Source organism: Lipomyces chichibuensis (assembly GCF_038497645.1).
Source record: "Lipomyces chichibuensis strain CBS 12929 unplaced genomic scaffold V1513scaffold_18, whole genome shotgun sequence".
NCBI classification, from domain to species: domain Eukaryota; kingdom Fungi; phylum Ascomycota; class Lipomycetes; order Lipomycetales; family Lipomycetaceae; genus Lipomyces; species Lipomyces chichibuensis.
This window is the reverse complement of record NW_027117470.1, coordinates 132,047-158,469: the sequence shown is the minus strand read 5'-3', so window position 1 is coordinate 158,469 and position 26,423 is coordinate 132,047. Positions and strand designations below refer to the sequence as shown.

Below are 26,423 nucleotides of genomic sequence, written 5' to 3'. Positions count from 1 at the left end.
GGCACTATCCTTACGGTAAATTGCAACGAAGACCAACTCCCAGTCAGGTATGATATTTTTGACCTACAGACCTAACATCAGTCGACAATTTGCAGTTTCCACATGCAGTACGTCGTCTTAGCGGTCGCCGTACAAGCACCGCAAAGAATTTGTCGTTATTTTATATTGATATTACACATAAATACATGACAATCCGGAAAATAATATGTCCTTTTCAAACCCATATCTACTGAACCTGTGCCCTGTTCACTTTTTACTTTGACTACACCAAAGTTAGTGCGATTTCAGAATCATGAATCAAAAGATACATACCATAACGATGGCATCGTACTTCTGCTTGAACCAGTTGATGGTGTCCTCCCGAGTGATCTTGTGCTGAGCACCAACCTTGGCGGAAGCACGTTTGCGACGAGCGACTCTGCTGCCTGGACGGGCAAGGCAGACGTAGAAGTCCATACCGTAGATACCTATGCACGTCTTAATATTTGTTCCAATTGTCACGTCTTTAACCTAGAAATGCCGCTCACCGATGGAAGGATCGTACTTGATGCCCAGATCGATATGCTCAGAAATACCGAAACCAAAGTTGCCGGTCTCGGAGAAGTTCTTTCGTCGAAGCTCATATTCCTTGACCTTCAATCCTCGCTCAAGAATCTCCTCAGCCTAGAGAATTCAAGATTAATATCCCGTTCCAACTCTTTAACCCTCTTGCGTACCTTAGGGCCCCGGACGGTGACATGAACGGCAATCTTCTCGTTTCTTCGGATACCAAAGGTTCGGACTGTGTATCGCGCCTTAGAGTAGACGGGGGTCTGACCAGAGAGCTGCTCCAACACCTTCGCTGCGCGGGTGAGTCTGTCACCCGACTCGCCAACGGAGATATTGAGAGTGAGCTTCTCGATGCGGAGCTCACGCATGGGGTTGGATGACTTGTCACTCTGCATTATTCGTTAATACTCTATGCATGAAATATGTATCTATTGATATGTAAACGGTGCATATATGCGATCTGTACGTACCATTTTGCCGGATACAGGTGATGCTACTATGTTGCTTGTGAACACGAATCGAGATATCCTCTGATGCTCAGCGTAAAGTTCAGTTGTGTAAGTCAATTTGCTGCCGAGAACGAAACGCAGTCACGACCCAAGGCCTTTAACTTTGGGTTTTCATATCAATAACGCAAATGCAGGGCTAGGCCCTAGCTACTCATGGTTTCTAATAAGTATCACAGAATATTACCTCACTGTCGAATATCTGCGCACGCATGGAGTACGCAGTGGCTCTGCGACTTAAGCGCTATATGCAACAGCGCTGAGTGCACCAGACTTCCGAGTTGAATCTTGTAACGCTTTAGTCGCCAGAGCATCATGCATCATATCACGATCAGAATCTAAAAGTTGAACCTGATTTAACATCCTAGCTACTGAGCATCATATTAGATTGCTATGGTGCGTATTTATTTATAGTACGAGGATAGTATCGCAGACTAATGTCGTAAATGTAGGCTTCGAAACGAGCGAAATTGGTATGGCTTTGATCCAACCGTCGATAATCGATAAGGTGACCTTTGAAAGCATACTGATTTGGTATTAGGCTGATTTAGTCAATTATCGAATGAGAGTAATTCTCGAAGATGGGCGACAATTTACAGGGCAGATGCTGGCATTTGATAAGGTACAGTTTCTTTCTCAGCAACACATCATAGTAGCTTTACAAATGTCCGTGTTGCAGCCTGATGTGATCTAACAAGTATATAGCATATGAACGTCGTGCTTGCGGATTGCGAAGAGTTCAGACTTACTAGACGCAACGCCAACGCGAGGAAGCAAGGCACTAAAGGCGACGTTTCGGCAGCAGAAGCAGTTGAAGAAAAGCGCACTCTAGGACTTGTTATTCTACGTGGAGAAAATATCGTGTCTGTGAGCGTTGAGGCGCCTCCACCATCAGAAGACACGTCGCGACTGGGTGTGATTCCGCCGGGAGCTGGTGTTGCGCGGGCGGTAGGTAGAGGATTGGGTGGATTTGTGCCTGGCATGGGATTTTAGGCAATGGGTTTGTGTATGTTAGATACAGATCGATTACCTTCGTGTATAAAATTGGTTTATTGGGTTGTATGGCTTGCATCTGATATAAAATGATTGTATCTATGTTTCAATGAGGTACCAAAATGTATAATATTTGCATGTTGCATTATTACCGTGAAAGATGGATTGACATGCGGTTTCGTAGCATGTGAGCTATTCACCAAACTCATGAGGTAGGGTACCACGGGCTGGTGCTCCAAATGTCGAATTCTTAAATTCATCAGGAGTGCTAATAAATATATATATATCGCTGTTGACCCTTGCGGTTTAAAGTTATGCCATGTCAGTGTCGCAGTTCCCACGTAACTGCGTTACGTGACATTAGGGGAACCGTTAACGACGTAACCCCTAGATTTGCTACAACGCCTCTATCTGATGATCTCACGGTAGATGCGCTCGGGCTGAGCGGCAAGCACATTGTATCTCTTGACATTAGCCCGGCTTACAATAAATCATATTGGCTTAGATACTAGGTGCTATATGCAGGGCGAACCTGTCACGAATTCGGACATTTACATCGCTTGTCGCCTCGACATTCAGCGCGCGATCCCTTAATAAATACCGTCAGATCATCGCAAGTGTTTGATCTGTTCGATCTTTCGATCCGCCGATTATTTGACAGCAGAAGAAGGAGAAGCATAGGAATAGATTTTCAAATGGCGGTTAGCAGAGCGCTTGCCAGCGAGAGCCTTGGGGCCATGCGAATGAATGGTGAAGTCGACATTTCGCGCCTCCTTGAGCAGAATACGGCGTTGCACAAGCTTGTCAGCGACCAGCAAGCTACCATTTCGGAATGGAAGGCAAAAGTCACTCAGGCGTCAAAAACCAGCGAACATTATAAGGAGCGACTACTCAGCATGGAATGCGAGCGAGATCACCTGCGACAAGTCGTGCGCGATCTGGAAGTACAATTACGAGCACTCAGTACCCGTGATGAACCGGTCGCAGGCAAAGCCACAGAGAGAACAAATGGACACCTTGGTAAGTTGTTTAGTCTACTCACAATCGCAATATGAAGAGCTAATTTCAAACAGAAACTGTGAGAGAACCGACCGCCCCTACCATTGCCGACGAACTATCCACGACCACGACCGTTGTCGCACGGCGAAGAAGTTCAATTACTTCGCTAAAACGTTCGGAAGTTGAGGTGAACCTTGCAGCACAGGCTACACCTGACCTACCTGCCGACAGAACCATTACGAAACCACGTATCGCAACTACTGTGCAAGCTGAAGATGTCTTGTCGACATCGACTAGCCAGAGATCACTGGACATGCCAACCACGGAGTTTTCAAAAGTTTTAGATTACGCGTTCGGAGGCAGCGATATATCACTATCAATCGGTAATGATTGCAGCAGTCCCAGCTATACTACAGCTGGTGAGGCAGAGCCTGAAGGATCGCCAATTCTCTTGGCATTATCAGAACCAGGTTCCACACTCATTGAATCTAGTACAAACAAAGAAGAGGTCTTGCATTCGCGACAAACGTCCAGTGCCTTTTCGTTCGAGGCTACCGCGCAGGATGAGTATGCCATACAGTGGGCTACACGAGCTGACAGGAATTCGACATCATCAATCGAGTATGTGGATGACTTTGCGGAAGAGGAGGACAAACCGGAAAGTGAATCTCAAGTGGCCACGCCGACGCTAGCGTCGACGGCTGCCCTAGGTTCCGGCACTGACAGCCTGCCACCGTCATCGACGTCGACACTGGCGGAATTCCCCAAACGTGTACAGTCTTATTTCCCTAGCGCATTTACTAGCCGTACCAGTTCTGTGAACACAGGGCTTGGGGTTGGTGGAATCGACGATCATGACTTTCCTCTTGCCACAAATACTAATGCGGTTGCTGGCGGGTTTCTTACACCTTCCCACTCAGTGAATGCCGAGACGTCACCAGCGCTAGATCAGATTAACGCTTACGACTCGTCCTCGAAGAGCCCACAATCGACGGAGCCAAGCGACTCGCCAGTATACTTTCCTCCTTCGTCTCCAGCTACATTGCGGAGTAGGTCTTCTACGATTCCGGCTGCAGCAATATTTCCGCCACCATCAGCCGGATCTTACTATGAAAATGCTCCGCTTCTAGAAACCGCTTCATTCCTTCTCATCACTCCAGCGAATTTGCCAACTATTGCCGTATCGGTAGTTTCCTCTCGGGTGCGCAATCTCCAAAAGGTTAAAAGCAAATTGGACGATCCCATAATTATTCTGTCCATTCGTGACCGGTCCACCGATAAAGAGTGGTGGAAGGTCTCCAAGACGCTCAGTAGTCTGCTTGCTCTTGATTCGACGTTACGTTCTGAGCTTGGTAGTTTTGTGATTCCCAAATTACCAGACAGGACACTTTTCGCTAGCCTTGCGCCGTCAAAGGTGGACTTGCGGAGAAAATGGTTGGAAGATTACTTTTCGGCCGTAATGAGTATTCCGGCGCTACACGAGAACGATAAGCAAGCGACTGTATTGGGAGAGTATATGTCAACTGATATTATCGACCCTATGGGTGTGCCAGATACAGGCGTCCGTAAGGAAGGTTATCTGACGAAACGAGGCAAAAATTTTGGTGGCTGGAAAATGCGTTATTTCGTTCTCGATAGTCCTGAACTGCAGTACTATGAAAACGCTGGAGGGGCATACCTGGGAACAATAAGACTTGATTCGGCGGAAGTTATCACGCCGGATTCACATCACGAGGGTGAAGACAGCAAAGTTTATCGACACTCATTTCAGATATTGGAGCGCAAGCGTCAGGATTCACTAGCTGTCGCGAGACACATTTTCTGTGCAGAAAATGATGACGAGCGGGATGACTGGGTTGACGCGCTACGGGAGTTCATTGAACCTCACGCAATGAAGTCCAGTGATGCGCAAAGTATTTGCAGTACAGTTGGTCCTGGTGCGGACGTGTCGTCGTCATCTTCGTCGGCCAGCTTTGTCCCCACCTCACCAAAAAAGAAATTGCCAGTTGGACTGTCACTCGCGGCGCCTGTTTCAAGAAAGAAACGGATGGAACACGAGAAGACTGAAGTGGAGTCTACAGTTGGCTATGGGGAATATGAGCAGAGCAATGAGAGTTCAGTCAGTTTAAGTGAACACTCACCAAGTCCTCCTGGTTCTGCTGCTCAGTCAACGTCGGCACCATTATCTTCGCATTTCTACAAGCTGCTCTCTCCGACATTCCCACAATCTCATGAAGGGTCATATACCGAAGACAGAGAGTTGGAGAAAGATTTAAAAAAGCAGAAGAAACGTAGTTTCTTTTCACTGAAAAAGGATCCTGCGGCAGATCACTCGCTATCGCCGACACCTATGCAATTGGCAGATCAAGTGAAATTTCAACAGCAACAACAATTGGACAATCGCAAGTTCCTGCAACTTGATTTTGATTCATTTCAGAAAAGCCCTATGTACGAATATCGAACATCAGTACCACAACCTTTTGCGTCTGATGAGCCAATTAATCCAGTACTGCCACCGAATTTTGATGATGACGATAAATATAAAGGTGAAATAGTGCGAGGCGGAATCAAGAATATCAACAGTACAATTGTCGTCGGTGTATTTGGAATCACACTAGCTCAGGCGATTGAGATTTCATACATAGCCAAAGGTGAAGTTAAGCTGCCTTCTGTCGTGTGTCGATGTATTGAGTATCTGGACGCGAAGGATGCAGCGAAAGAAGAGGGCATCTTCAGGCTCAGTGGGTCTAGCACAGTTATCAGGGCTTTGAAGGAACGATTTAATACAGGTATATTACCTTGAATAATGATTGTTGGGTTTGCGTGCTAACATGACGTAGATGCAGATGTGGATCTTCTTGAGGATGGTGCACATTACGACGTCCATGCGGTGGCTGGCCTGCTGAAGCTATATCTGCGAGAACTTCCTACAAATGTTTTGACAGATGACTTAAAGGTTGAGTTCGTTCAGTCTGTTGAGATACAGAATCGGCAGTCACGCTTGGATATGCTGTATATCCTTCTGCGCCAACTTCCCCCTGAGAATTTTAGTCTTCTGAAGGCATTATCGCGGTTTCTGATCAAAATCGTGGAGAATTCTGACCAAAATAAGATGAACATTCGAAATGGTACGTGGCGTATAAGTTTCTATGTCAACTAGCACTAATATTTTGTAGTTGGCATTGTATTTGCACCAACTTTGAACATATCCAACGCACTTGTGCAAATTTTCATTGCCGACTATGCACTTCTTTTTATCGACAAGAAGTTATCAATTCCCTGATGGAACTTTAGGGGATCCGATTGGCATCTCCTGTGGTGTTCTGTAGATTTTATGCATTTGGGTTATGAGGTGTACAAATGTTTTATTAGGAAGGTTAATATTTTAGTTTATGGTTACTGTTTATTGTATGCTTTATGTAGTTTGTTATTTTAGACTACGGACAAGATCAGATTTTTTTTCCTTTTTTTTGGTTTGCAATTTGTTTGTAACTCTGATGCGACCGACAATCCCTCTTTTGCTGTTGAAATCCTGGCATGATATAAACTACTGTATATTTGTGGTATGCATGTCCTATGAAGATTATGTTCAAAAGTGATAAACTTCAGTTTTGTTTCCAAGATCTTTCCATAATGTTGCAGCAGCACCTGCGCACTGTCACACGTAACCCTAATAACTGGCTGGACAGGCGCAGACCTCCGGCATTAGCCATCATCCCACCGCATTCACAAATAACCATCAATCAATCTTGAGCATTGGCGACGAATAAGACACCGATTGTTTGCATACAATTGATCTGGGTAGGTACAAATTTACTTGTCGATGCACAGCAACGACAGGCCAGACTTGTATCGCACGCACATTGTTCCGTTTACACTCCATATACGTCCTATGATCCGGAAGCAAGGGACGCGGGAAAAGTGATTGGTCAATGGCTGGACTAACGAATTTGGATATATATAGTCCCGAATAGGTCAATAGCAATCATGGCTCAAGCATTACCGATCCAGTTCCAGGAGCAACTGCAGCTAGCTGCTATTGGAATCCCTCAGAACGCGATTGGCTTTAATTCTTGTACATTGGAAAGTGACCACTACATTTGGTATGTTTTAATATCCCAATCGCCCTATTCGACAAGCGGATATGTAACTAACATCGATCGAAAGTATTCGGGAGACGAACGACAATGGCGCCCAAGTTGTCATCATCGACTTACACAATGGCAACAATACTGCGCGACGCAACATTTCGGCCGATTCAGCCATCATGAACCCTGCAGCAAATATTATTGCGTTGCGCGCCCAAGGACGCACGTTACAAGTTTTCAACTTGGATTTGAAGCAAAAATTGAAGTCATATGTGATGGACGAGGACGTTGTTTTCTGGAAATGGATTACGGACAAGTCGTTAGGATTGATTACCGAGACGAGCATTTACCACTGGGACATTATTGACTCCAACCAGGCTGCGCCTGTTAAGGTCACGGATCGTCATGTGTCACTCGCGGTATGTGCTTATTTTGGATTAGTTGTTGCTGTTATTGTTACTGACATGCCGCACAGGGCTCTCAAATCATCAACTACCGAGTCGATACTGATGGAAAGTGGACAGTTCTGATCGGAATCTCTCAGCAGCAGGGCCGTGTTGTTGGCAACATGCAATTGTACTCTGTTGACCGCAAACAGTCACAAGCCATAGAAGGGCACACGGCGACCTTCGCCAGACTGCGCTTGGAAGGCGCTACTACTGACACGAAGTTATTTGCATTCGCTACTCGTACTGCGACAGCAGCCAAGCTGCATATTGTCGAAATCGATGCTCAGGCCAATGCGCCAAAGTATTCCAAGAAAGCTGTTGACGTGTTCTTCCCACCTGAGGCAACCAACGATTTCCCCGTGGCATTGCAGATATCCGACAAGTACGGCATCTTGTATCTTGTGACCAAGTACGGTTTCATTCACTTGTATGATCTGGACTCTGGTGTCTGCATATACATGAACAGAATTTCGTCAGAGACTATTTTCACGTCGACCACCCACATCGCGTCCTCTGGCATTATGGCCATCAATCGTAAGGGCCAGGTTTTGTCTGTGTCTGTCGACGAGAAAACAATCATCCCGTACATTCGCGACAATTTGTCCATCTCGCTGGCGGTGTCACTCGCGTCGCGGGCAGGTCTGGGCGGTGCTGATGACTTGTATGTACAGCAATTCTCGCAGTTGATTGCTTCCGGACAGTACGGCGAGGCTGCTCGTGTCGCTGCTACTTCGCCTCGAGGAATCTTGCGTACTCCACAGACAATCGAACAATTCAAGCACCTCCCGGCCATCGCGGGTCAACCATCTCCGATCTTGCAATACTTTGGGACGTTGTTGGACAAGGGCTCGCTTAATCGCCACGAGTCACTTGAGCTTGCTCGTCCAGTTTTATTGCAGAACAAGAAGCCTTTGCTCGAGAAGTGGTTGAAGGAAAATAAGTTGGAATGCTCCGAGGAGCTAGGTGATATTATCCGTGCCCATGATATTACTTTGGCACTGAGTGTCTACCTTCGAGCCAATATTCCAGCCAAGGTTGTCGCGTGCTTTGCTGAGACCGGGCAGTTTGAAAAGATCTTGCCGTACTGCACCAAGGTCGGATACAGCCCTGACTTTGCCATCCTGCTACAGAACATTGTTCGCATAAACCCTGAGAAGGGTGCCGAATTCGCGGCGCAGCTCGCCAACCATGAAGGTGGTGCTTTGGTCGATATTAATAAAGTTGTCGACATCTTCTTGTCTCAGAATATGGTTCAGCAGGCTACTGCGTTCTTACTCGACGCGTTGAAGGCGAACGTTCCAGAACAGGGTCTTTTGCAGACGCGATTGTTGGAGATCAACCTTGTCAGCGCACCACAGGTCGCCGACGCCATTCTCGGAAACGACATGTTCAGCTTCTACGACAAGAAGCGTATCGCGAGTCTATGCGAGAAGGCTGGATTGCTACAGCGGGCGTTGGATCACTATGAAGATATTGGCGATATCAAACGTTGTATTGTTCATACCAATGTGTTGAATCCTGAGTGGCTTGTGCAGTATTTTGGCGCGAAGTTGAGTGTTGAACAGTCGCTTGATTGCATGAGAGAGATGCTGAGAGTCAATATCCGACAGAACTTGCAGGCTGTGATTCAGATTGCGATTAAGTACTCTGATCTTCTCGGTGCTCAGCGCATCATCTCGTTATTTGACGAATTCAAGTCGTTCGAGGGCTTGTACTACTACCTGCAAAGCACGGTTAATCTGACTCAAGATCCCGATGTTGTTCTCAAGTATATTCAATCTGCATGCCAGGTCGGGCAGTTCTCTGAAGTCGAGCGCATTTGCCGCGACAACGCTGTCTACAACCCCGAGAAAGTAAAGAACTTTCTCAAGGAGGCTAGATTGGCAGATCAGCTACCTCTGATCATTGTTTGCGACCGATTCAACTTCGTCCATGATCTAGTGCTCTACCTGTACCAGAATCAGCAGTTCAAGTTCATTGAGACTTATGTTCAGATGGTCAATCCTTCGCGTACGCCAGCCGTCGTCGGTGGCTTGATTGATGTCGATTGCGATGAATCGATTATTAAGAACCTTTTGCAGACAGTTCTCGGCCAAGTGCCGATTGAAGAACTAGTGGCTGAGGTTGAGAAGCGCAACCGTTTGAAGTTGATCTTGCCATTCTTGGAAGCCACGATGCAAACCGGCTCGCAGGACCCCGCGCTATTCAACGCGCTGGCTAAGATTTACATAGACAGCAATAATAACCCGGAGAAATTCTTGCGGGAGAACAACTTGTATAATTCGCTGGTTGTTGGCAAGTATTGCGAGAAGCGGGATCCCTACCTTGCATTTATTGCGTATGAAAAGGGCCAGAACGATCTCGAGTTGGTCAATATCACGAACGAGAATTCTATGTTCAAGCACCAGGCGCGATACTTGGTTGCACGTGCGGATGAGGATTTGTGGGCTGCCGTGCTGGACGAGTCGAACATTCACCGACGACAGCTGATTGATCAGGTAGTGGCTACTGCCGTGCCGGAGTCCAGCAGCCCTGAGGATGTGTCTGTGGCGGTGAAGGCATTCATGGCTGCTGATTTGCCGATCGAGCTTATTGAGTTGCTTGAAAAGATCATTCTTGAACCGTCGCCGTTCAATGATAATGAGAACCTTCAGAACTTGTTGATTTTAACTGCGATCAAGGCAGACAAGGCCAAAGTGATGGACTACATTGAGCGGCTTGATAGCTACGATGCCGCGGATATCGCGCAGATTGCTATTGACAATGGCTTGTACGAGGAAGCGTTCAACATTTACAAGAAGCAGAAGAGCCACACGGAAGCGGTTGGCGTGCTGGTGGACCACTTGATGAGTCTGGATCGTGCGGAAGCGTACGCGGAGAAGGTTGAGTTGCCGGAAGTGTGGAGCTACCTTGGAAAGGCGCAGCTCAATGGGCTGCGTATCAATGACGCGATTGAGTCGTATATCCGCGCGAACGATCCCAGCAATTTCCAAGAAGTGATTGACATTGCGTCGCACGCGGGCAAGGACGAGGAGCTTGTGAAGTTCTTAGTTCTGGCGCGAAAGACGATTCGTGAGCCAGTTATCGACAGCCAGTTGCTGCTTTCGTATGCGCGCATCGATAGATTGCCAGAGTTTGAGGAGTTGCTTAGCGGACCGAATGTTGCTGACGTTGAGTCTGTTGGTGACAAGCTGTTTGAAGAGGGCAACTACGACGCGGCCAAGGTGCTTTACAGATCTGTGTCGAACTGGGCCAAGTTGGCGTCTACGTTGGTGTACTTGGGCGATTACCAGGAAGCCGTCGACTCTGCGCGCAAGGCAGGCAGCATCAAAGTGTGGAAGCAGGTGAATGGTGCGTGTATCGAGAAGAAGGAGTTCCGGCTGGCACAGATTTGTGGATTGAATTTGATTGTGCACGCGGAGGAGTTACAGGATCTGGTGAAGACGTACGAAAACAACGGATATTTCGACGAGCTGATCGGGTTGCTTGAGCAAGGTCTTGGCCTGGAGCGAGCGCACATGGGCATGTTTACGGAGCTCGCGATCTTGTATGCTAAGTACCACCCTGAGCGAATGATGGAGCATTTGAAGCTGTTCTGGTCGCGGATCAATATTCCCAAGGCGATCCGGGCATGCGAGGAGGCGCACTTGTGGCCTGAGCTTGTGTTTTTGTACTGCCACTACGACGAGTGGGACAATGCGGCGCTGGCGATCATGGAGCATGCTGCGGATGCGTTTGAGCACTCTGCGTTTAAGGAGATTGTTGTTAAAGTAGCCAACCTCGAGATTTACTACCGGGCGGTGAACTTTTATCTTGGAGAGCAGCCGCAGCTGCTGACAGATTTGCTGACGGCGTTGAGTGCGAGGATCGACGTGGCGCGGGTGGTGAAGATGTTCCAGAAGAGCGACAACTTGCCGCTGATCAAGCCTTTTTTGGCGGCGGTGCAGCAGCAGAACAACGCGGCAGTGAACAAGGCTTACCACGACCTTTTGATTGAAGAGGAGGACTACAAATTGCTGCGGGACTCTGTGGACCACTTTGACAATTTTGACCCGTTAGAGCTGGCGAAGCGGCTTGAATCGCACGATCTTATATTTTTCCGACAGATTGCGGCGCGGATTTACGGGAACAACAAGAGGTGGCACGACTCGATCGAGTTGTCGAAGACGGACAAGTTGTACAAGGATGCGATTGAGACAGCAGCCAAGAGCGGGAAAGTGGAGGTTGCGGAGGAGTTGTTGCGATACTTTGTGGAGACGGGCAACAAGGAGTGTTACGCGGCGATGTTGTATACTTGTTATGAGCTTGTGCGGGAGGATGTTGTTAGCGAGTTGAATTGGCGGTATGGGCTTGGTGATTTTACGATGGTAAGTTTGTGTGATATTTTGATTGTGGGGGAAGATGACTAACGAGTTTTGCGATAGCCATATCATATTAACAAGCGACGCGAACAAGAGTCCAAGTTCAAAGCGCTGGAAGGGTTTGTGGAGGAGCAGAAGAAGAAAGCGCAGGATGGACAACAGGAAGGGCCCGTAGTTGGCGGTTCGATTCTGGGCGCTAACAATCGGTTATTGTTAACGCAGGGAGGCATGATTGGCGGGTTGTAAGGGGAGGAGAGAAAGAGGGGTAGACTGGTAGAGAGAGACGAGAGAGAGAGAGAGAGAGAGTAGAATTGTTGTGATTTGGCGTGTTACTGTTATTAGTAGGACGAAGTGATATTTTATTTTTGTAACAGTTAATTGAATTGATCGACATATTTATTGTTCTGTTGGTTTCGCGTGTAAGTTGAGTTTTGTGAGACGAAACGCGGAATGAAAGGCAATCGCGATGATGCGATGACGCGATGACTGGAGCAGGTTCACTTACTCGGCGCCTCCTGCCCTGCCCCCGTTTGATGTAGAATTTGTAGTAATCTACTGGATGGTGTGAAGAACAAAATAGATGTATTATAAACGGTTGGCATGTAAGCGATTTCGCGAGTGGTGCACGTGACGAAGTTCAATTAGGTCTAAAATGGGTAATCAAGCCGCAGGGGGAGTTAAAATTGGAAGTGCGTGTTGTGTGGAACATGACGATAACTGTTTTGCTATTTGTATGAAATTATTTATAGCTACAATATTTCGCAATATTATTACTGATACATTTTGTGTATTGTATGTTGCATGTGGCAAGAGAGAGGAAATTTTTTTTTTCACTCTGTTTGTTCGTTCGCAGGGCTGCAGGGTCCAGTCCACACTACTTTTGTCCAAAGATAGGCGGTGGGTCCGGTTTGGTTTGGCTCTGAGTACAATTTAAATTTGTCCCGAGTAACAAACTCTTGTGACGTAATCCAGCACTATTACTCATCAACAATTCAAGCAACAATAACAAGACTGTCTCGAAACTCAAGTAAAAGAAATCAATGACAATTATGTTAACCTACTATGCGACGCCGTCGTCAGTCTCATAAAAAAAAGGGGGAGTGAGAGAGAGTAAAATGTGAAATAGGAAATTAAAGCAAGCCGCATTACTCGCTTGCTGCCGGAGGTTGGGTGAGGATAACAAAAAGGGCAGCTGGTAACGCGGGTATCGGGTAACAAATATCCAAGTAACTTTTTTGCCACCGTTGCTTATGCACAATCTGAGACTGACGCTAGCCGTATATGGAACAAATTCAAAATTCACGTTTTTTTATCTAAATGGTATACTGTGTGAAAAGAAATGGAATAATCAGTCAAGTACTGGCTGCACTTCATAATATACCATAAGAGAAAGCTGGAGTTGATCGATGACTACTGGCTACTGGCTACATCTAATTAGTTAAGCTAACTCAACTGTATCAGAAGCTGCATTGCAGATCTGCGCCTCGAAACTGAAAACGCGCGTCCCAGTCGGGGCCAACAAGAGGGTTAGGGTATATACGTTGATCGTCGTTGTCGGTGTCGGATGTGCTAAAAATAAGCCTCGTACCTGTCTCGGGAAGAGGAACGAGGAAGGTACAAACTAAACATGGGCAATAATTAGTGTATTAACTATCTACAGGGTACGGGCTGGGGGGCGAAGCAGCAGCGACTAATTTCGAAAATTCAGCCATCGCTCCCGCCCGCCGCCATTGCCATTGGACTACAAGTGGCCCACACTTGTCCGTGCTATATATTCCCGGCTTATCCTCCTCTCAGGACGAAGTCTTCTTCTTCTTCTTTTTCTTTTTTTCACTACAAATTATCCAATTACTTGATTCCACTCTCCCGTCCCGGTATCTATATACAATTTATTCATAATGCAATTCAAGATCGTTCTCGCTGCCCTTGCTCTCGTTGCTTCGGCTACTGCTTTGACGTATGTATATTCCTAGCTGGATAAATTGATTGAATTAAAAAAAAGCTGACTGGAGATGTCTAGCAACTCCACTAACACCACAATCCCCACCAACACCTCCGTTCCTACTTCTCCTCATCCTACCGCGACTGAGTCTTCTGGTGCTGCTACCCAGAACATTCTCGGTGCTGGTATCCTCGGTGCCGTTGTCGCTGGTGGCATCGCTCTTGTCCTGTAAACGTCTTCTCACTTATCTATCGAACCCCGCAAAAATCCTATCATCGGTCTCCATAGAAATTGGTTTTGCGCGCGCTTCCTTATGATGTCGAGTTAAGAAGGTTTATCAGTTGTTGTTTTTACTACACAAGGGCATGGTTATTGGGATCTGGTTTGGTTTTGCATCATTAATATTCGCTATATTAGAAACTTATTTAGTTTTTGGTGGCTATTCTTCTTCCTTGATTTGTGCCTCATAAGTTGGTACATGTTTCTTTCTCTGGCGGTTTGTGATACAGAAATTAATATGTCGGGAGTTGCTTGTTTGCATCTTAACTCTTATTTATCGACTTTATTTAATACTTCTTTCGTGTTACATAGTTCTTATTTTATTTCTTGTGAGATATAGTGTGAATGAATAATAAAATGTACTTTTAGAGTCTCGCTCTTGTCCGCTATATTTTTGAGCCGTAGCCAATCTCTTTTTCCCTCCCGCGACGCACGTGATTAGTATCTCCAAATGACAACAGCAGAGATAACCGACCTTTTTTTTTTTTTTTTGAACTAAGCCGTTTTTTTTTCAACGCTAAACTAAAAAGTGGCATCATCGCCAGTTTTGCTTTTGCTTTTGCTTTGGATTTTAGTATGATAATGTCTGCGCAGATGCCGTTGTGGTGGCCAAAGCTTCTGTATTATCTTTGCACGCTGATATCTTGCATCGATCGATCGCTGACTGGCTGGGCACTTAATCCGCCCCCCCCCCTTTTTTTTTTGACCTCTTGCAGAAGAATATGTGAAGAATGGAAAGAACAATCGCTGCCTGAAAATGACCTAACCCAATTTTTTAAGTTATTTATATTTATATTTTTATATTATTATTTCGTTCGTCGCATTGTCAAATAAAGGCAATCTACACCTAATTTATATTGGCTGATTTGATAAAGGTATGATACAAGTGTAATGCCAATGCCAAAACAAAAAATCATCTACAACTCCATTCCGTTCCGTCTCCCCATTAACACCAATACCCGGTTAACAGATAGGCAAAATCAATCATCACGTCGTCGTTCAGATGCTCGGAATTCCACACTGACGCGACCTGTATATTCGTCCTCCTCGTTCGCGATCACGACGTTGCTCTGCCGTCCGCCAGATGATGACGACGCGCCGCCCCGGTCAAGGAATCCCTGCAAGCTCGACAGCATCTGCGCCTCCTGTTGAGCCTGTCGTCGAATCGCGTTCAGAACTTTGCCATTCGTTGGGAACGTCGAACCGTTGCCTTTGGACGTCCGGACAGGCAAAAACCACGTCCACGGGTTATCACCCATCACTTGCCGAAAGTTTTCGCGCCAACCAAGATCAAACACATTGCCGACAGATTCGGATGACGGCGGCTGCGAGTAGCGGTATGACGAGCTCGCGACAGACGATTTGTACCGTTGGGTTTCCATTGCTTCGATCGTTGTTTTGTTCGAGAAAAGAAGACTGGTAAAACTGTTGTTAGTCTCCGCTGTTTCTAATCAGACGCGCACACATACTAGAGCTGGTAACACAGAAAAAAGCTGACTGCGATGGCAAAAATGATAGATATGATGAACAGGAAGACCCAGTTTAAGGATATATATGTGTCGAGCTAATCATGTCTTTAGTTAGCTGCAAAACACCAATCGCCAAAATCGAGCACGTACATATTCTGAGCGGTCTATCCAATCTAACAGGACAATACCAGACACAAAAAAACTGATCTGGCAAAACACAACAACGTAAATCAGGAACAGGATGAAATACTTGTGATTGTCATATCCAATGCACGACGAAAACCATGGACCTATCCAATACCGTTAAATTAACATACCAATAAGTGCCACAACGGGAAGAAATTCCTACAGTGATGATCCATCCTCAGCACACATGTTCCGCAAGTACTGCAGTGGTGCGTCCGGTCCGGCTTCCAGCACTTGCACTTTGAGCAGTACCGCTGCTGCCCATTCTCCTTCGCCATCACGCCCTGCGGTAACAACGCCGCCATACCCGCCTCCAGCTCTGTCTCGGACGAATCCTCATCGCCACCACTACCACCACCACCTCCCGCAGCCACCATCCGCGATGGACCGATGCCCGCGTAACGGACAATCAGAAAGTACGAACTCACAGTTAACACATAAATCCCCGTGCCAAAAAGTACAACAACAGCCCTCCCCAATCCTCCAAGCGTCCGTATCCCGATATCAATGACGAGAACATAGGCCGCCCACGTCAACAATACGGTCACAAACGCCCGCGGGAATAGTGTCCCGAGTGCACAGCAAAACGCGTTGACCGCTCCCGGCGAACACCGACTTTTTGCGAAGACCGAGTCTCTCAAATATTGCACCATCGTCTTCCTACACCCTATTCAGCCAAAATATCCTAAAACGTGCAATAATTTATATTTTAAATCCAAACAAACGGGTCGCAGGATTGATTTTGTTGACGAACAAAAATTGGGAAGAGGCACGGGCAGAGCGATGGACCACAACGTCATCTCGGCTGGCCACACAATACCCTTATGAACTAGTAAGCCAGCGCGACTTGTTGCACGACTCGTACGCGTTAACTAACCGAAATTAAAGTCGCGTCCGGGGGAATGTGTCTTCCGCCTCGCTGCACCCTTGTTTTTCAGTACGACTATCAAACAACCCGTAGATCCCCCAGGGACAAATTCGGGATCAGCCAAAATAATGACTTCTGTAAAGCGGAACAACCCGCTTACGGATTTCACGAATATACCAAGGCCAACGGTGGATCCTAAACGTCCGCGGTTCGGGGGCGGATCGGTGAACCAGCGTAACAAACCGAGTAGTTTCGAGGAAGACCTAGGCAGACTTACTCAGGAAATTGAAGGTCTTCAAGGCTGTATGTTTTTTGTAGTTAATCGGCAGCTTGGAGCATTGACTGACGCGTTGTGTAGCTGCCGAACATGATCAGAAATGGGCGCGTCCCGCCTTAAAGCAATTCGAACCGTCCACAACACCGGTCTGCTTCCAGCAGATCGAAGCGGAAGAATCAATGTATGAAGGTGCTTCCGTGATCCGGCTCTTTGGCGTGACGGAAAAAGGACACTCGGTCTTGTGCAATATGACGGGCTTTTGCCATTACTTTTACGTGCCGGCGCCAATGGGCTTCACGCGAGAGGATCTGGGTATCCTAGAAGACTATTTTAAGAAGAATTTCCCAATGGCTGTACGGGAGCTAGAGTTGGTGCTGCGACAAAGTATCTGGGGATATTCAGGCGATAGCCAGTCTCCGTTCATCAAGATCGTCGCGCATGATCCAAAGCATATTAACCGGATCCGCGGCGCGTTTGAACGCGGAGATCTGCAATGTGAGCGCGGAGATTTAAGTAATGAGGTAAGACATAGTAATGGATTGTTGCATTGTTGCAATTGCTAACTGTTGCTTAGAGATTCTTTCCGTTCCCCATTCAGACGTTTGATAATATTCCCTATGTTTTGCGAGCACTGGTTGATTGCCATGTACGCCTAGCGATGCTGATGACGGTGACGATGGGTTGAATGCTAATACTTTCTAGATGTCTGGCATGTCGTGGGTCACGCTACCGGCGGGCAAATATCATCTCGTTCCAGAGTATCTGAAGGTGTCGTCGTGCCAGTTGGAAGTCTCGATTCCGTACAAAGACTTAATCTCGCATCCATCCGAAGGAGAGTGGCTCAAGATGGCGCCACTGCGGATCCTCAGTTTCGATATTGAGTGTGCGGGCAGAAAGGGAATTTTTCCGGAACCCGAGACGGATCCTGTCATCCAGATTGCAAACGTAGTTTCACGTCATGGTAGGCGGTTTTTTGGATATGGTTTTCTCGGATTAATATGCTGACGATAAATACAGGGGATCCGAAGCCGTTTGTGCGCAATGTGTTTACGTTGGATACATGCTCGCAGATCGTCGGGACACAGATTATCGAAAACGTGAACGAGAAAGATCTTCTCACGCGATGGAGAGATTTCGTCAGAGAAGTGGATCCGGACGTAATTATCGGCTACAACTTTGTCAACTTTGATCTTCCATATCTTCTCGACCGAGCCAAGGCCCTCAAGCTCTCAGACTTCCCATACTTTGGCAGGCTCACCAACATTCGCCAGGAAATGAAGGATTCAACATTCTCGTCTAAAGCATACGGTACCAGAGAATCCAAAGTTATTAACATTGAAGGTCGATTACAATTTGATTTGCTTCAACTTATCCAGCGTGACTTCAAGCTCCGCAGCTACACTCTAAACTCCGTTAGTACTGAATTTTTGAACGAACAGAAGGAAGACGTTCACCACTCCATCATTACAGACCTACAAAACGGGACACCGGAATCTCGACGCCGCCTGGCAGTATACTGCTTAAAAGACGCGTACCTCCCGATCCGGTTAATGGAGAAACTCATGTCGTTGATCAATTACACAGAAATGGCGCGTGTCACAGGCGTTCCCTTTAGTTTCCTGCTCTCGCGCGGACAGCAAATCAAAGTTGTTTCTCAGCTTTTCCGCAAGGCATTTGAATTAGACATTGTCATTCCGAATCTCAAGCAAGAAGGCTCGAGCGACGAGCAGTATGAGGGTGCTACTGTGATCGAGCCTCTGCGCGGCTACTACGACGTCCCGATCGCTACACTCGATTTCTCCAGTTTGTATCCTAGTATCATGATGGCTCACAACCTTTGCTATACAACTTTACTCTCTCGCCAGCAAATCGAGATTCAAAAGTTGCAGAAGGATGTGGACTATATATTAACCCCTAACGGCGACTGTTTCGTCAAGCCACAAAAACGGAAAGGTGTCTTGCCAGTAATCCTCGAGGAGCTACTGAGCGCACGAAAACGCGCCAAGGCGGATTTGAAGAAAGAAACTGATCCCTTCAAGCGGGCTGTGCTTGATGGCCGCCAGCTGGCGTTAAAAGTGTCTGCGAATTCTGTCTACGGTTTCACGGGCGCCACAATCGGAAAGTTGCCATGTCTGGCGATTTCATCATCGGTCACGGCATACGGTCGGCAGATGATTGAGAAGACCAAAGAGCAAGTTGAAAATGCGTTTACCATCGCGAACGGGTACTCGCATGACGCGCAGGTTATTTACGGTGATACTGACTCTGTTATGATCAAGTTTGGACCAGACGACTTGCGAGAGTGTATGCGCCTCGGTCAGATTGCGGCCGATGCGGTGTCTCAGATATTTGTGAAGCCGATCAAGTTGGAGTTCGAGAAAGTGTACTATCCGTATCTATTGATAAACAAGAAGCGGTACGCGGGGATGTATTGGACGACGCCGGAGAAGCCTGATAAGATGGATACAAAGGGCATTGAGGTAGGTATCTCCCCATTGGTTCCTTTGTCGAATTCTTGGCCCTAATGCAAAGTAGACTGTCCGGCGGGATAACTGCAGACTAGTTCAGAACGTAATCGAAACTGTCCTTAAAATGATTTTACACGACCGGGACGTCGACGGCGCGCAAGAATTTGTCAAGAAAATTATTTCAGATTTGCTTCAGAACAAGATCGATATGTCTCTCCTCGTTATCACAAAGGCTCTGTCAAAATCAGATTATGCTGCGAAGCAGGCGCACGTCGAACTTGCCGAGCGCATGCGCAAACGAGATGCCGGATCTGCGCCTACACTTGGTGACCGTGTCGCCTATGTGATTATCCGGGGTGCCAAGAATGATAAGAATTATGAGAGATCGGAAGATCCGCTTTATGTGCTCGACAATAATTTGCCAATCGATACGAAGTATTATCTCGACAATCAGCTGGCGAATCCTTTGCAGCGTATTTTCGAGCCAATTTTGGGCGCTCGCAAGGCGCAGCTACTTTGTAGGTACCTCGGGATACCACTGACGGTAACAGAATACTAACGGAACGCATAGTGACCGGCGAACACACCCGGACCATTTCAGTTGCAGCGCCATCAGTAGGCGGTCTTATGAAGTTCGCAGTCAAAACCGAAGTCTGTATGGGCTGCCGCACACCACTCACCGGTGTCTACGCCAAAGGCGCATTATGCAAAAACTGCATGCCTCGTGCTCCAGAGCTTTACCAAAAACAGATCGAGACCGTCAACCAGTTCGAGACAAAGTTCGCTCGACTGTGGACGCAATGCCAGAGATGCCAAGGCAGCTTGCATCAAGACGTTATTTGCACAAGTAAGGATTGTGCGATCTTCTATATGCGAAAGAAGTCGCAGAAAGATATTGCCGATGCGACATATCAGTTGGCAAGGTTTGATAACACCGCGTGGTAGCCTGAATTAGTTGCCACGTAAGTCGGGGATTGAAATAAAATATTCAGGAATTCCGGGACATTTGTATATTAGGTGGCATATATGTATGATTATATTCAGTTGCTTTGTCCTTTCCTTCATTTTATACGAATAAATTAGAGTTGATTTTGATTGCATTTGGACTCAGAACAATGATCTTTAAGGACACCGCACCCGAATCTTATTCATCACTGACAGAGGAAATCTCGGTACATATGCCTCACACAAACAGATGTCCAGTTGCATCATGGCACGTTCTGTAGTGAGAGTGACATGAAGCGATATTAAATGTCACTTTCAGCCATACATTATATTAACTTGAGAGGACAATGCATCCCATTCATCGCTCGATCCTCTTACGGCATTATACAAATACTTGTTGCGCAGATGTTTGTCAGAAGCTGAAGCTACATAGTGTCGTCGACTGTAATCCTCATAAAGCGGGGCTTCCCGTTAAAAGATCTGCTTCATTGAATCAGCATGATCTCTAAGGACTGAAATTCTTAAAACAATGGTTTATATTAGGGGCCGTTCATATCTTCGAGTTGAGAATAGAGTTAGTCGTATTAGGCATACTTAGACACGATTCGACGGATTTGTAGCGGGGAATTGTAAAACGTCATCATAACACGAACGTTGAACCTAACGACCAAGGACGGTGGGCAAGACGAGTCGGTCACAGATTGTAGAGGAGGGAATTTTCTGGCCAGAGGATCGATTATTGTTTAATCTCCTCTCAGCGTGGCTTCAATTACGGACCAATTATAACGGATTGGCGAGATCTGAGTAGCGGGATTTTTCCAGCATTCTGGCGCCGGCGCCTCATTGTTGCTGCGGACGCAACGACCAACTCTTATTCTTATCGCGTATTTGAATCCGTAAAGAACGCAGTAAGCTATTCGGCTACGATCCTCCTCGATCATCTGTTCGATAATATCCTCTGTCTATGTATTTATCTATATAGCCTGACTCGAAGCAAATGTTATCTAACTTTCCTCATTTTCACACCTTGGTTCCTGGTCCTTGACGGTTTGGGTTTGCCTTATCTACTGTTGATCAAACTCCGGGTCGTATTCGCACCTCACCCACTACCTACCGTGCGTGATTTGTTGGGCATGCCAGTCCATGTCCGGGGATCCAGTATAGGCTGACTTTATTGCAACACGCATTTACAGACTCCATCAGCTAATTGCTTAAATTCTCCTGTATCTGCCGCAAGTCGGCAAATGATAGTCAACACGTGCTCCTCCTGGTGCCATTGAGCAAGTGCAGTGACCTAAGTGGTGAAATCAATATTGGATCATCATGATTGCTGTCGACAAAGACTAGGGCGTCTTAGTCGTCCCTCCCAAGGCATCGACATTGCTGCACGCACTTTTAAACTTAGTTCTTATCGTGATTTGTCCGCATCATTCATTCACAATCTTGCCAAACAGCGATTGGTGGCCGCTACTTCTGACTGCATGGACGGGACCGTACTTATTACGTTGGTACTTTGGACTACGCTGAAATAATTACATCCAAAGTCGCAATTCGTCGTGAGATCGTTATCGTCTCCTATCACGAAATGTGGTGTTGAACAGGCGCAAATATCATATTCTGAGCCGAATTGCTATCATAATTTGCTTTCTGCACAGGCTTATCTTTCTGATCACTGCTGTCTGCGCGATTTGACTACAACTGGTAGTACTGTGATGGTGCATCCTGTACGTTGTTGATACTGCTGTATCAATCTCACCGGCGGACATTGGGTATTCCAGACGCCACTGCGCCCCTTAATGTCTTTCCGAAGTTTGGATCTACTGGAAAAACAACATACCAGGTGGGAAACTTATTGGGAGTCCTTATCTGAGCTCTCTCTCTAGCACACTGTACTGTCTTCTGTATAAAGTTGCCTTCGGTACTCACGCCGAGTCGCCTATGCACGCCCAGTCTCTTATCCTTCTAATATGGGCATCATAAACTGGATCAAGGGCTCAATTAACCCTGTACCGCGGGAACTGAAATACACCAACAGCGAAGTCCAGGAAAAGTTCCGTATCTTCTTCGATGACGAAGGCTACCAACCCAATGCCCTTAGACGGTTTCTCGCACAGTTCTGGGATAGTTTTGAAAAGCCTCCGCGGTACCGATGGTATTTGCATAAGTTAGACGCGAACGTGATGTTTTATTTCTTCTTGTCATTTTTTATCAAGACGTTGGACAACACGAATATCAGTATGTTGTGTTTGTTGGTAGAGTTGGCTAGGTAATACTCACAGGTTATAGGCAACGCTTATGTTAGCGGCATGCAGAAAGACGTGAGTATATCCATTCAAGATTTCTGGTACAACTCTAACGATCGCAGCTCGCGCTAAATGGGCAGCAGCGAAACCTGTTCAACACTGTGTTTTACATCGGTTATATTCTCGGGTCTATTCCATCGCAGTTTCTGATCAATAAGATTCGTCCGTCGGTATGGCTACCTTGCTGTGAGGTCGCCTGGTCGGCGTTGGTGATGTGTATTGCTACTGCGCAGAGTGCAACCACGGTACGTATTCTTTTCTTAATAGGGAAATTAAACAATAACCAGGGATAGATCTACATTCTTCGCTTCTTTATCGGCATCTGCGAGTCAACGACATATCCTGCTACTGCAATGCTATTAGGAAGCTGGTACCGCCCAGAGGAACTCGCAAAGCGTATGTCAGTCTACGATCTTGCGGCGGCGCTTGCATCAATGTGCTCGGGATTCATCCAAGCAGGCTTGTACACATCCATGAACGGTCTAGGCGGCATCGCGGGGTGGCGCTGGCTTTTTATCGTCGACGGCATCATCGGTTTGCCGATCTGCTTACTGGGATTCTACTCGATTCCTGATTTCCCCAACACTACCCGTGTGACGTGGTTATCTGACCTCGAAAAGGACTTCAGCGTATTGCGAATGGCGGAACTTGGCCAAAAGTCCACACGAAAGCTTACACTCCGTAGGTTTATATCATTTTTTAAGAACTGGCGGATCTACGGGTTCAACTGGCCATATATCCTGTTCAACATCAGTGGCACGTACTCGTACTTTAATCTTTGGCTACAATCACTGCATAAGTACTCCGTTCAGCAGATTAACTTAATCCCCACAGCGGGATACGGCATGGCGATTTTTACGTGTTATCTGTCTGCGAATATATCTGACCGCATGGGTGTCCGATGGCCCATGCTCCTCGTCGCTGTATTTTTCAACTTCTTTGGCAATTTACTCCTCGCGATCTGGGACATCCCGTTCGGTCTCAAATATGCGGCCTTCTTCTTCCCAGAAATCGGATACCCTGTCTGGGCGCTCATTCTCACGTGGGCCTCCGAAGCGTTCCAAGACGATGCGGAATTGAGAGGCATGTTATCGGCTGTTGGCAACACTATTTCGTACTCCATCTCCGCATGGCTTCCGTTGCTCGCGTTTCCGACACCAGAGGCCCCACATTATGTGTGGGGATACCATTTAATGTGTGCTCTGAGCTTTTTATCCGGAATTGGAGTATTGTTTTTCGTCGTTATGGAGAAACGGGAGAAGAGGATGATGGGACGGGTGGTTAACAAGTATGGACTGGCGGTTGATCCGGATGATTTAATGGATCTGCAAATGCCGGAGTCGGTTGTGGATTTGGTGCGCGAGGAGAAGGTTGCTGAAGTTGAGGCGGAGAAGGGAAAAGGTGCTGAGGTCTCCGTTAGGGCGGTATAGCTGATGTCTGCGATGATTCGCATGTAGATGTTGTTTTACTCTAGAGCCAACTGAATTGACGTGAAATGACTTCCTATAGGATTTAAGAAAGAGGACTCATAAATTGGTAACTTCTCAGTAGTTGATCATTCGACAATGATTTGTTTCAATCCCCGAAACATACTACATAATCACTTATATAATTTAAACATGCTTACGATCCTCGTTTACGCTGACAGTTATCTTTGCCACGAATGAGTTAAGACAAAAGCCGTTGGTCGGATTGGATGTGTGAGGTAGTAGCGTATATTAATTTTAGTTATAAAACACCGCCCACTCCTCCTCACCAGACAGTAGTCGCCACAGAATGGCGTATATCCCATGTAAAAACCACATCGTCATGACAGCGAGAATAACTCCAACATTCGACAGTATCAACAGAACGAGCAAAACCGGAACAGACAGAATATTCACGACAGTATTCAAAAACTCATCAGCAAGATAGTTGATTAAACCAGTTGGTATCAAAGTGCCAAATGCATACCCATTAACACGGGGAGACGAAGCAAGCGCGTTAAAACGTCTTTCCGGCGAGGTTGTATCCGATTTTATTGGGGGTGAAGGGACGAAAAAGAATTTGAAGCCAACAGATTGCGCCACGAGTTGCTTCCGCCTTGACCCTCACTACCGCTTCTTCAGGTGAGTCCCCAAGACCCATGAAGTATCCGACTATGCCTGCGGCGATCGGACTCGCCATGGATGTGCCGGAATACGCGATCGTGCCGTCATCGGAATTGAGTAAGCTCACGACATGCACACCGCTCGTGAAGAGGTCTACACAGTGGCCCCAGTTACTGAAGGGGGCGATCGAGTCATCTTCGTCATCCAAAGCGCCCACGGTGAGTGCTTCGCGGGAACTAGCGGGCGAGAAAGCGCATGCTGGCAAAGCGTCATTGCCGGCGGCAACTACTACTGCCAATCCTGACTGCACGGCGGACGTGATCGCGGAGTTGAGAATGGGATTGTACATAGCTCCTAGCGATAAATTTGCGACGCCTTTCCTGCCGCTCGAGATACGGGAGTTGGCTGCGTAGTCCAGTCCCGCGATCACATTTGACAAACTACCGCCACCTGTCGCACCGAGGACTTTGACTTCAATCAACGTGATTTTTTTGGCAACACCATATGTCTTTGATCCAATCAACCCGGCCACATGCGTCCCATGACCATTCGAATCGCCAGATCCCTCGCCTGTATAATCCGCACCTTTGATCGCACGCCCTTCAAAATCGGGATGTGCCATATAAATACCAGTGTCAAGTACATACGCATCAATCCCTGCACCAGCACTGGAATCGTATTCGTAAGTAAGTGCTTCGTTTGTTCCGAGTGCCGGTCGCTGGCATATTCGCGCGAGATGGCGCGGAGCGCCAGTTTGCGTTATTACCGTGTTCGCTCGCAATACTATATCCGGGGATATGTTCTCGACCTAGCAAGACATATCAGCAACTGTACACCATCATACAAGGATTGGGGACATACCAACGGCTCTACCCCAAGGGTGTTGACGAATTCTTCATCGAAATCCGCCGCGATGGCTCTAAAGCCACCGAAGGAGTATGTCCTAATTAATTTGCTTTTAATGAACTGGTGCCCATCTAGATATGAGGAGATGTTGGTGTCAGGGGAGAGTTGGATTAAGTATGTCCCTGACACAGCAGAAATCAGGGACATGGCCGAGAGCACAGAGATAAACAGGAGATGCATTGCTGATATAGAGGATCAATATAGTCTTAACTGCGATTACTGTAAAAATATATATAGAGAGACGTGCCGTGGATTCTATAGTAAATATACTGATGTAGCGGGTCGCATGGCTGCAGGAGAATAGTTATTGTTACGGTCTGGTCATTAAGATGACTTGTTTAGATCAATGTTAACAACCAGGCTCGCATGCTATTTACCCGGAAAAAGGCACAGTTACCCGGACGAAATTGCGCCGCACAACACACCTATGATTAACGTAAAACTATGTGAATCTCACGAGCAAATTTTATTCGATAATTTGGATTGCATTTAGGTCACCTTTCTTTACTATTCTGAATGCCAAAATATCCTGCGGAAGTATGGGTACGGGCGCGTTTGCAGCTGACGGAAATGCGATATCTTGCCAATGCAGTCATTTCAGGAACGCGGCCTCGACGACTGAACTATTTCCATCGATGCACGCATAGCAGAAAGTGATCTGTCCGAACCTTGGTTGAGATCCAGATTCCAGAATACGGATCATACAAAATGCGAGGCAGCAGCACTTTCCGGGAAAATGCCGGAT

The 26,423-nt window shown here is 46.8% G+C and overlaps 9 protein-coding genes across 9 annotated transcripts; 6 read left to right on the top strand and 3 right to left on the bottom strand.

The window, feature by feature from the left end:
- Window positions 1-137: 137 nt before the first annotated feature.
- On the bottom strand, window positions 138-1,160 carry V1513DRAFT_445800 (60S ribosomal protein uL5). The gene is made up of 5 exons (XM_066898164.1): window positions 1,020-1,160; window positions 717-938; window positions 528-663; window positions 313-467; window positions 138-262 (listed from the first exon to the last, which is right to left on the bottom strand). The coding sequence occupies exons 1-5, from the start codon at window positions 1,020-1,022 to the stop codon at window positions 254-256; spliced, it is 525 nt and encodes a 174-aa protein (XP_066753257.1). The 5' UTR covers window positions 1,023-1,160; the 3' UTR covers window positions 138-253.
- A 207-nt stretch (window positions 1,161-1,367) lies between these two features.
- On the top strand, window positions 1,368-2,339 carry V1513DRAFT_445793 (uncharacterized protein). Its single transcript, XM_066898163.1, has 4 exons — window positions 1,368-1,451; window positions 1,508-1,528; window positions 1,597-1,677; window positions 1,761-2,339. Exons 1-4 carry the CDS (start codon window positions 1,449-1,451, stop codon window positions 2,046-2,048), a joined length of 393 nt encoding a protein of 130 aa, XP_066753256.1. The 5' UTR covers window positions 1,368-1,448; the 3' UTR covers window positions 2,049-2,339.
- A 39-nt stretch (window positions 2,340-2,378) lies between these two features.
- On the top strand, window positions 2,379-6,646 carry V1513DRAFT_400641 (uncharacterized protein). Its single transcript, XM_066895491.1, has 4 exons — window positions 2,379-3,068; window positions 3,122-5,836; window positions 5,888-6,175; window positions 6,224-6,646. Exons 1-4 carry the CDS (start codon window positions 2,744-2,746, stop codon window positions 6,328-6,330), a joined length of 3,435 nt encoding a protein of 1,144 aa, XP_066753255.1. The 5' UTR covers window positions 2,379-2,743; the 3' UTR covers window positions 6,331-6,646.
- Window positions 6,647-6,749: 103 nt separating this feature from the next.
- On the top strand, window positions 6,750-12,680 carry V1513DRAFT_400638 (uncharacterized protein). Its single transcript, XM_066895490.1, has 4 exons — window positions 6,750-7,150; window positions 7,215-7,554; window positions 7,611-11,951; window positions 12,009-12,680. Exons 1-4 carry the CDS (start codon window positions 7,035-7,037, stop codon window positions 12,189-12,191), a joined length of 4,980 nt encoding a protein of 1,659 aa, XP_066753254.1. The 5' UTR covers window positions 6,750-7,034; the 3' UTR covers window positions 12,192-12,680.
- A 1,156-nt stretch (window positions 12,681-13,836) lies between these two features.
- Window positions 13,837-14,401, top strand: V1513DRAFT_445787 (uncharacterized protein). Its single transcript, XM_066898162.1, has 3 exons — window positions 13,837-13,902; window positions 13,966-14,125; window positions 14,171-14,401. Exons 1-2 carry the CDS (start codon window positions 13,844-13,846, stop codon window positions 14,117-14,119), a joined length of 213 nt encoding a protein of 70 aa, XP_066753253.1. The 5' UTR covers window positions 13,837-13,843; the 3' UTR covers window positions 14,120-14,125; window positions 14,171-14,401.
- A 578-nt stretch (window positions 14,402-14,979) lies between these two features.
- On the bottom strand, window positions 14,980-16,567 carry V1513DRAFT_445782 (DHHC palmitoyltransferase-domain-containing protein). Its single transcript, XM_066898161.1, has 4 exons — window positions 15,985-16,567; window positions 15,786-15,925; window positions 15,636-15,730; window positions 14,980-15,582 (listed from the first exon to the last, which is right to left on the bottom strand). The coding sequence occupies exons 1-4, from the start codon at window positions 16,472-16,474 to the stop codon at window positions 15,147-15,149; spliced, it is 1,161 nt and encodes a 386-aa protein (XP_066753252.1). The 5' UTR covers window positions 16,475-16,567; the 3' UTR covers window positions 14,980-15,146.
- A 41-nt stretch (window positions 16,568-16,608) lies between these two features.
- Window positions 16,609-20,529, top strand: V1513DRAFT_445779 (DNA polymerase family B-domain-containing protein). Its single transcript, XM_066898160.1, has 8 exons — window positions 16,609-16,653; window positions 16,710-16,992; window positions 17,048-17,487; window positions 17,541-17,612; window positions 17,669-17,927; window positions 17,984-19,446; window positions 19,502-19,952; window positions 20,006-20,529. The coding sequence occupies exons 2-8, from the start codon at window positions 16,818-16,820 to the stop codon at window positions 20,377-20,379; spliced, it is 3,234 nt and encodes a 1,077-aa protein (XP_066753251.1). The 5' UTR covers window positions 16,609-16,653; window positions 16,710-16,817; the 3' UTR covers window positions 20,380-20,529.
- Window positions 20,530-22,246: 1,717 nt separating this feature from the next.
- On the top strand, window positions 22,247-24,280 carry V1513DRAFT_79713 (major facilitator superfamily domain-containing protein). Its single transcript, XM_066900616.1, has 4 exons — window positions 22,247-22,614; window positions 22,666-22,697; window positions 22,745-22,927; window positions 22,976-24,280. The coding sequence occupies exons 1-4, from the start codon at window positions 22,347-22,349 to the stop codon at window positions 24,110-24,112; spliced, it is 1,620 nt and encodes a 539-aa protein (XP_066753250.1). The 5' UTR covers window positions 22,247-22,346; the 3' UTR covers window positions 24,113-24,280.
- Window positions 24,281-24,382: 102 nt separating this feature from the next.
- On the bottom strand, window positions 24,383-26,020 carry V1513DRAFT_445770 (peptidase S8/S53 domain-containing protein). Its single transcript, XM_066898159.1, has 2 exons — window positions 25,634-26,020; window positions 24,383-25,580 (listed from the first exon to the last, which is right to left on the bottom strand). Exons 1-2 carry the CDS (start codon window positions 25,856-25,858, stop codon window positions 24,666-24,668), a joined length of 1,140 nt encoding a protein of 379 aa, XP_066753249.1. The 5' UTR covers window positions 25,859-26,020; the 3' UTR covers window positions 24,383-24,665.
- Window positions 26,021-26,423: the final 403 nt, after the last annotated feature.

Coding starts and splice junctions, on each gene's coding strand:
- V1513DRAFT_445779 (XM_066898160.1), top strand. CDS start 16,818: ATGACTTCTGTAAAGCGGAACAACCCGCTTACGGATTTCACGAATATA. Junction 17,488..17,540: donor GCGGAGATTTAAGTAATGAG/GTAAGACATAGT, acceptor ACTGTTGCTTAG/AGATTCTTTCCGTTCCCCAT. Junction 19,447..19,501: donor TGGATACAAAGGGCATTGAG/GTAGGTATCTCC, acceptor AATGCAAAGTAG/ACTGTCCGGCGGGATAACTG.
- V1513DRAFT_445793 (XM_066898163.1), top strand. Junction 1,529..1,596: donor CTTCGAAACGAGCGAAATTG/GTATGGCTTTGA, acceptor ATTTGGTATTAG/GCTGATTTAGTCAATTATCG. Junction 1,678..1,760: donor AGATGCTGGCATTTGATAAG/GTACAGTTTCTT, acceptor ACAAGTATATAG/CATATGAACGTCGTGCTTGC.
- V1513DRAFT_445770 (XM_066898159.1), bottom strand. CDS start 25,858: ATGCATCTCCTGTTTATCTCTGTGCTCTCGGCCATGTCCCTGATTTCT. Junction 25,581..25,633: donor CCCTTGGGGTAGAGCCGTTG/GTATGTCCCCAA, acceptor ATGTCTTGCTAG/GTCGAGAACATATCCCCGGA.
- V1513DRAFT_400641 (XM_066895491.1), top strand. CDS start 2,744: ATGGCGGTTAGCAGAGCGCTTGCCAGCGAGAGCCTTGGGGCCATGCGA. Junction 3,069..3,121: donor GAGAACAAATGGACACCTTG/GTAAGTTGTTTA, acceptor AATTTCAAACAG/AAACTGTGAGAGAACCGACC. Junction 6,176..6,223: donor TAAGATGAACATTCGAAATG/GTACGTGGCGTA, acceptor AATATTTTGTAG/TTGGCATTGTATTTGCACCA.
- V1513DRAFT_445782 (XM_066898161.1), bottom strand. CDS start 16,474: ATGGTGCAATATTTGAGAGACTCGGTCTTCGCAAAAAGTCGGTGTTCG. Junction 15,731..15,785: donor GGATAGACCGCTCAGAATAT/GTACGTGCTCGA, acceptor AGACATGATTAG/CTCGACACATATATATCCTT. Junction 15,583..15,635: donor TTTCTGTGTTACCAGCTCTA/GTATGTGTGCGC, acceptor CAGTTTTACCAG/TCTTCTTTTCTCGAACAAAA.
- V1513DRAFT_79713 (XM_066900616.1), top strand. CDS start 22,347: ATGGGCATCATAAACTGGATCAAGGGCTCAATTAACCCTGTACCGCGG. Junction 22,615..22,665: donor GTTGGACAACACGAATATCA/GTATGTTGTGTT, acceptor CACAGGTTATAG/GCAACGCTTATGTTAGCGGC. Junction 22,928..22,975: donor CTGCGCAGAGTGCAACCACG/GTACGTATTCTT, acceptor AACCAGGGATAG/ATCTACATTCTTCGCTTCTT.
- V1513DRAFT_400638 (XM_066895490.1), top strand. CDS start 7,035: ATGGCTCAAGCATTACCGATCCAGTTCCAGGAGCAACTGCAGCTAGCT. Junction 7,151..7,214: donor GAAAGTGACCACTACATTTG/GTATGTTTTAAT, acceptor ATCGATCGAAAG/TATTCGGGAGACGAACGACA. Junction 7,555..7,610: donor ATCGTCATGTGTCACTCGCG/GTATGTGCTTAT, acceptor CATGCCGCACAG/GGCTCTCAAATCATCAACTA.
- V1513DRAFT_445800 (XM_066898164.1), bottom strand. Junction 664..716: donor TCACCGTCCGGGGCCCTAAG/GTACGCAAGAGG, acceptor TGAATTCTCTAG/GCTGAGGAGATTCTTGAGCG. Junction 468..527: donor CAAGTACGATCCTTCCATCG/GTGAGCGGCATT, acceptor AGACGTGCATAG/GTATCTACGGTATGGACTTC.
- V1513DRAFT_445787 (XM_066898162.1), top strand. CDS start 13,844: ATGCAATTCAAGATCGTTCTCGCTGCCCTTGCTCTCGTTGCTTCGGCT. Junction 13,903..13,965: donor GCTTCGGCTACTGCTTTGAC/GTATGTATATTC, acceptor GGAGATGTCTAG/CAACTCCACTAACACCACAA.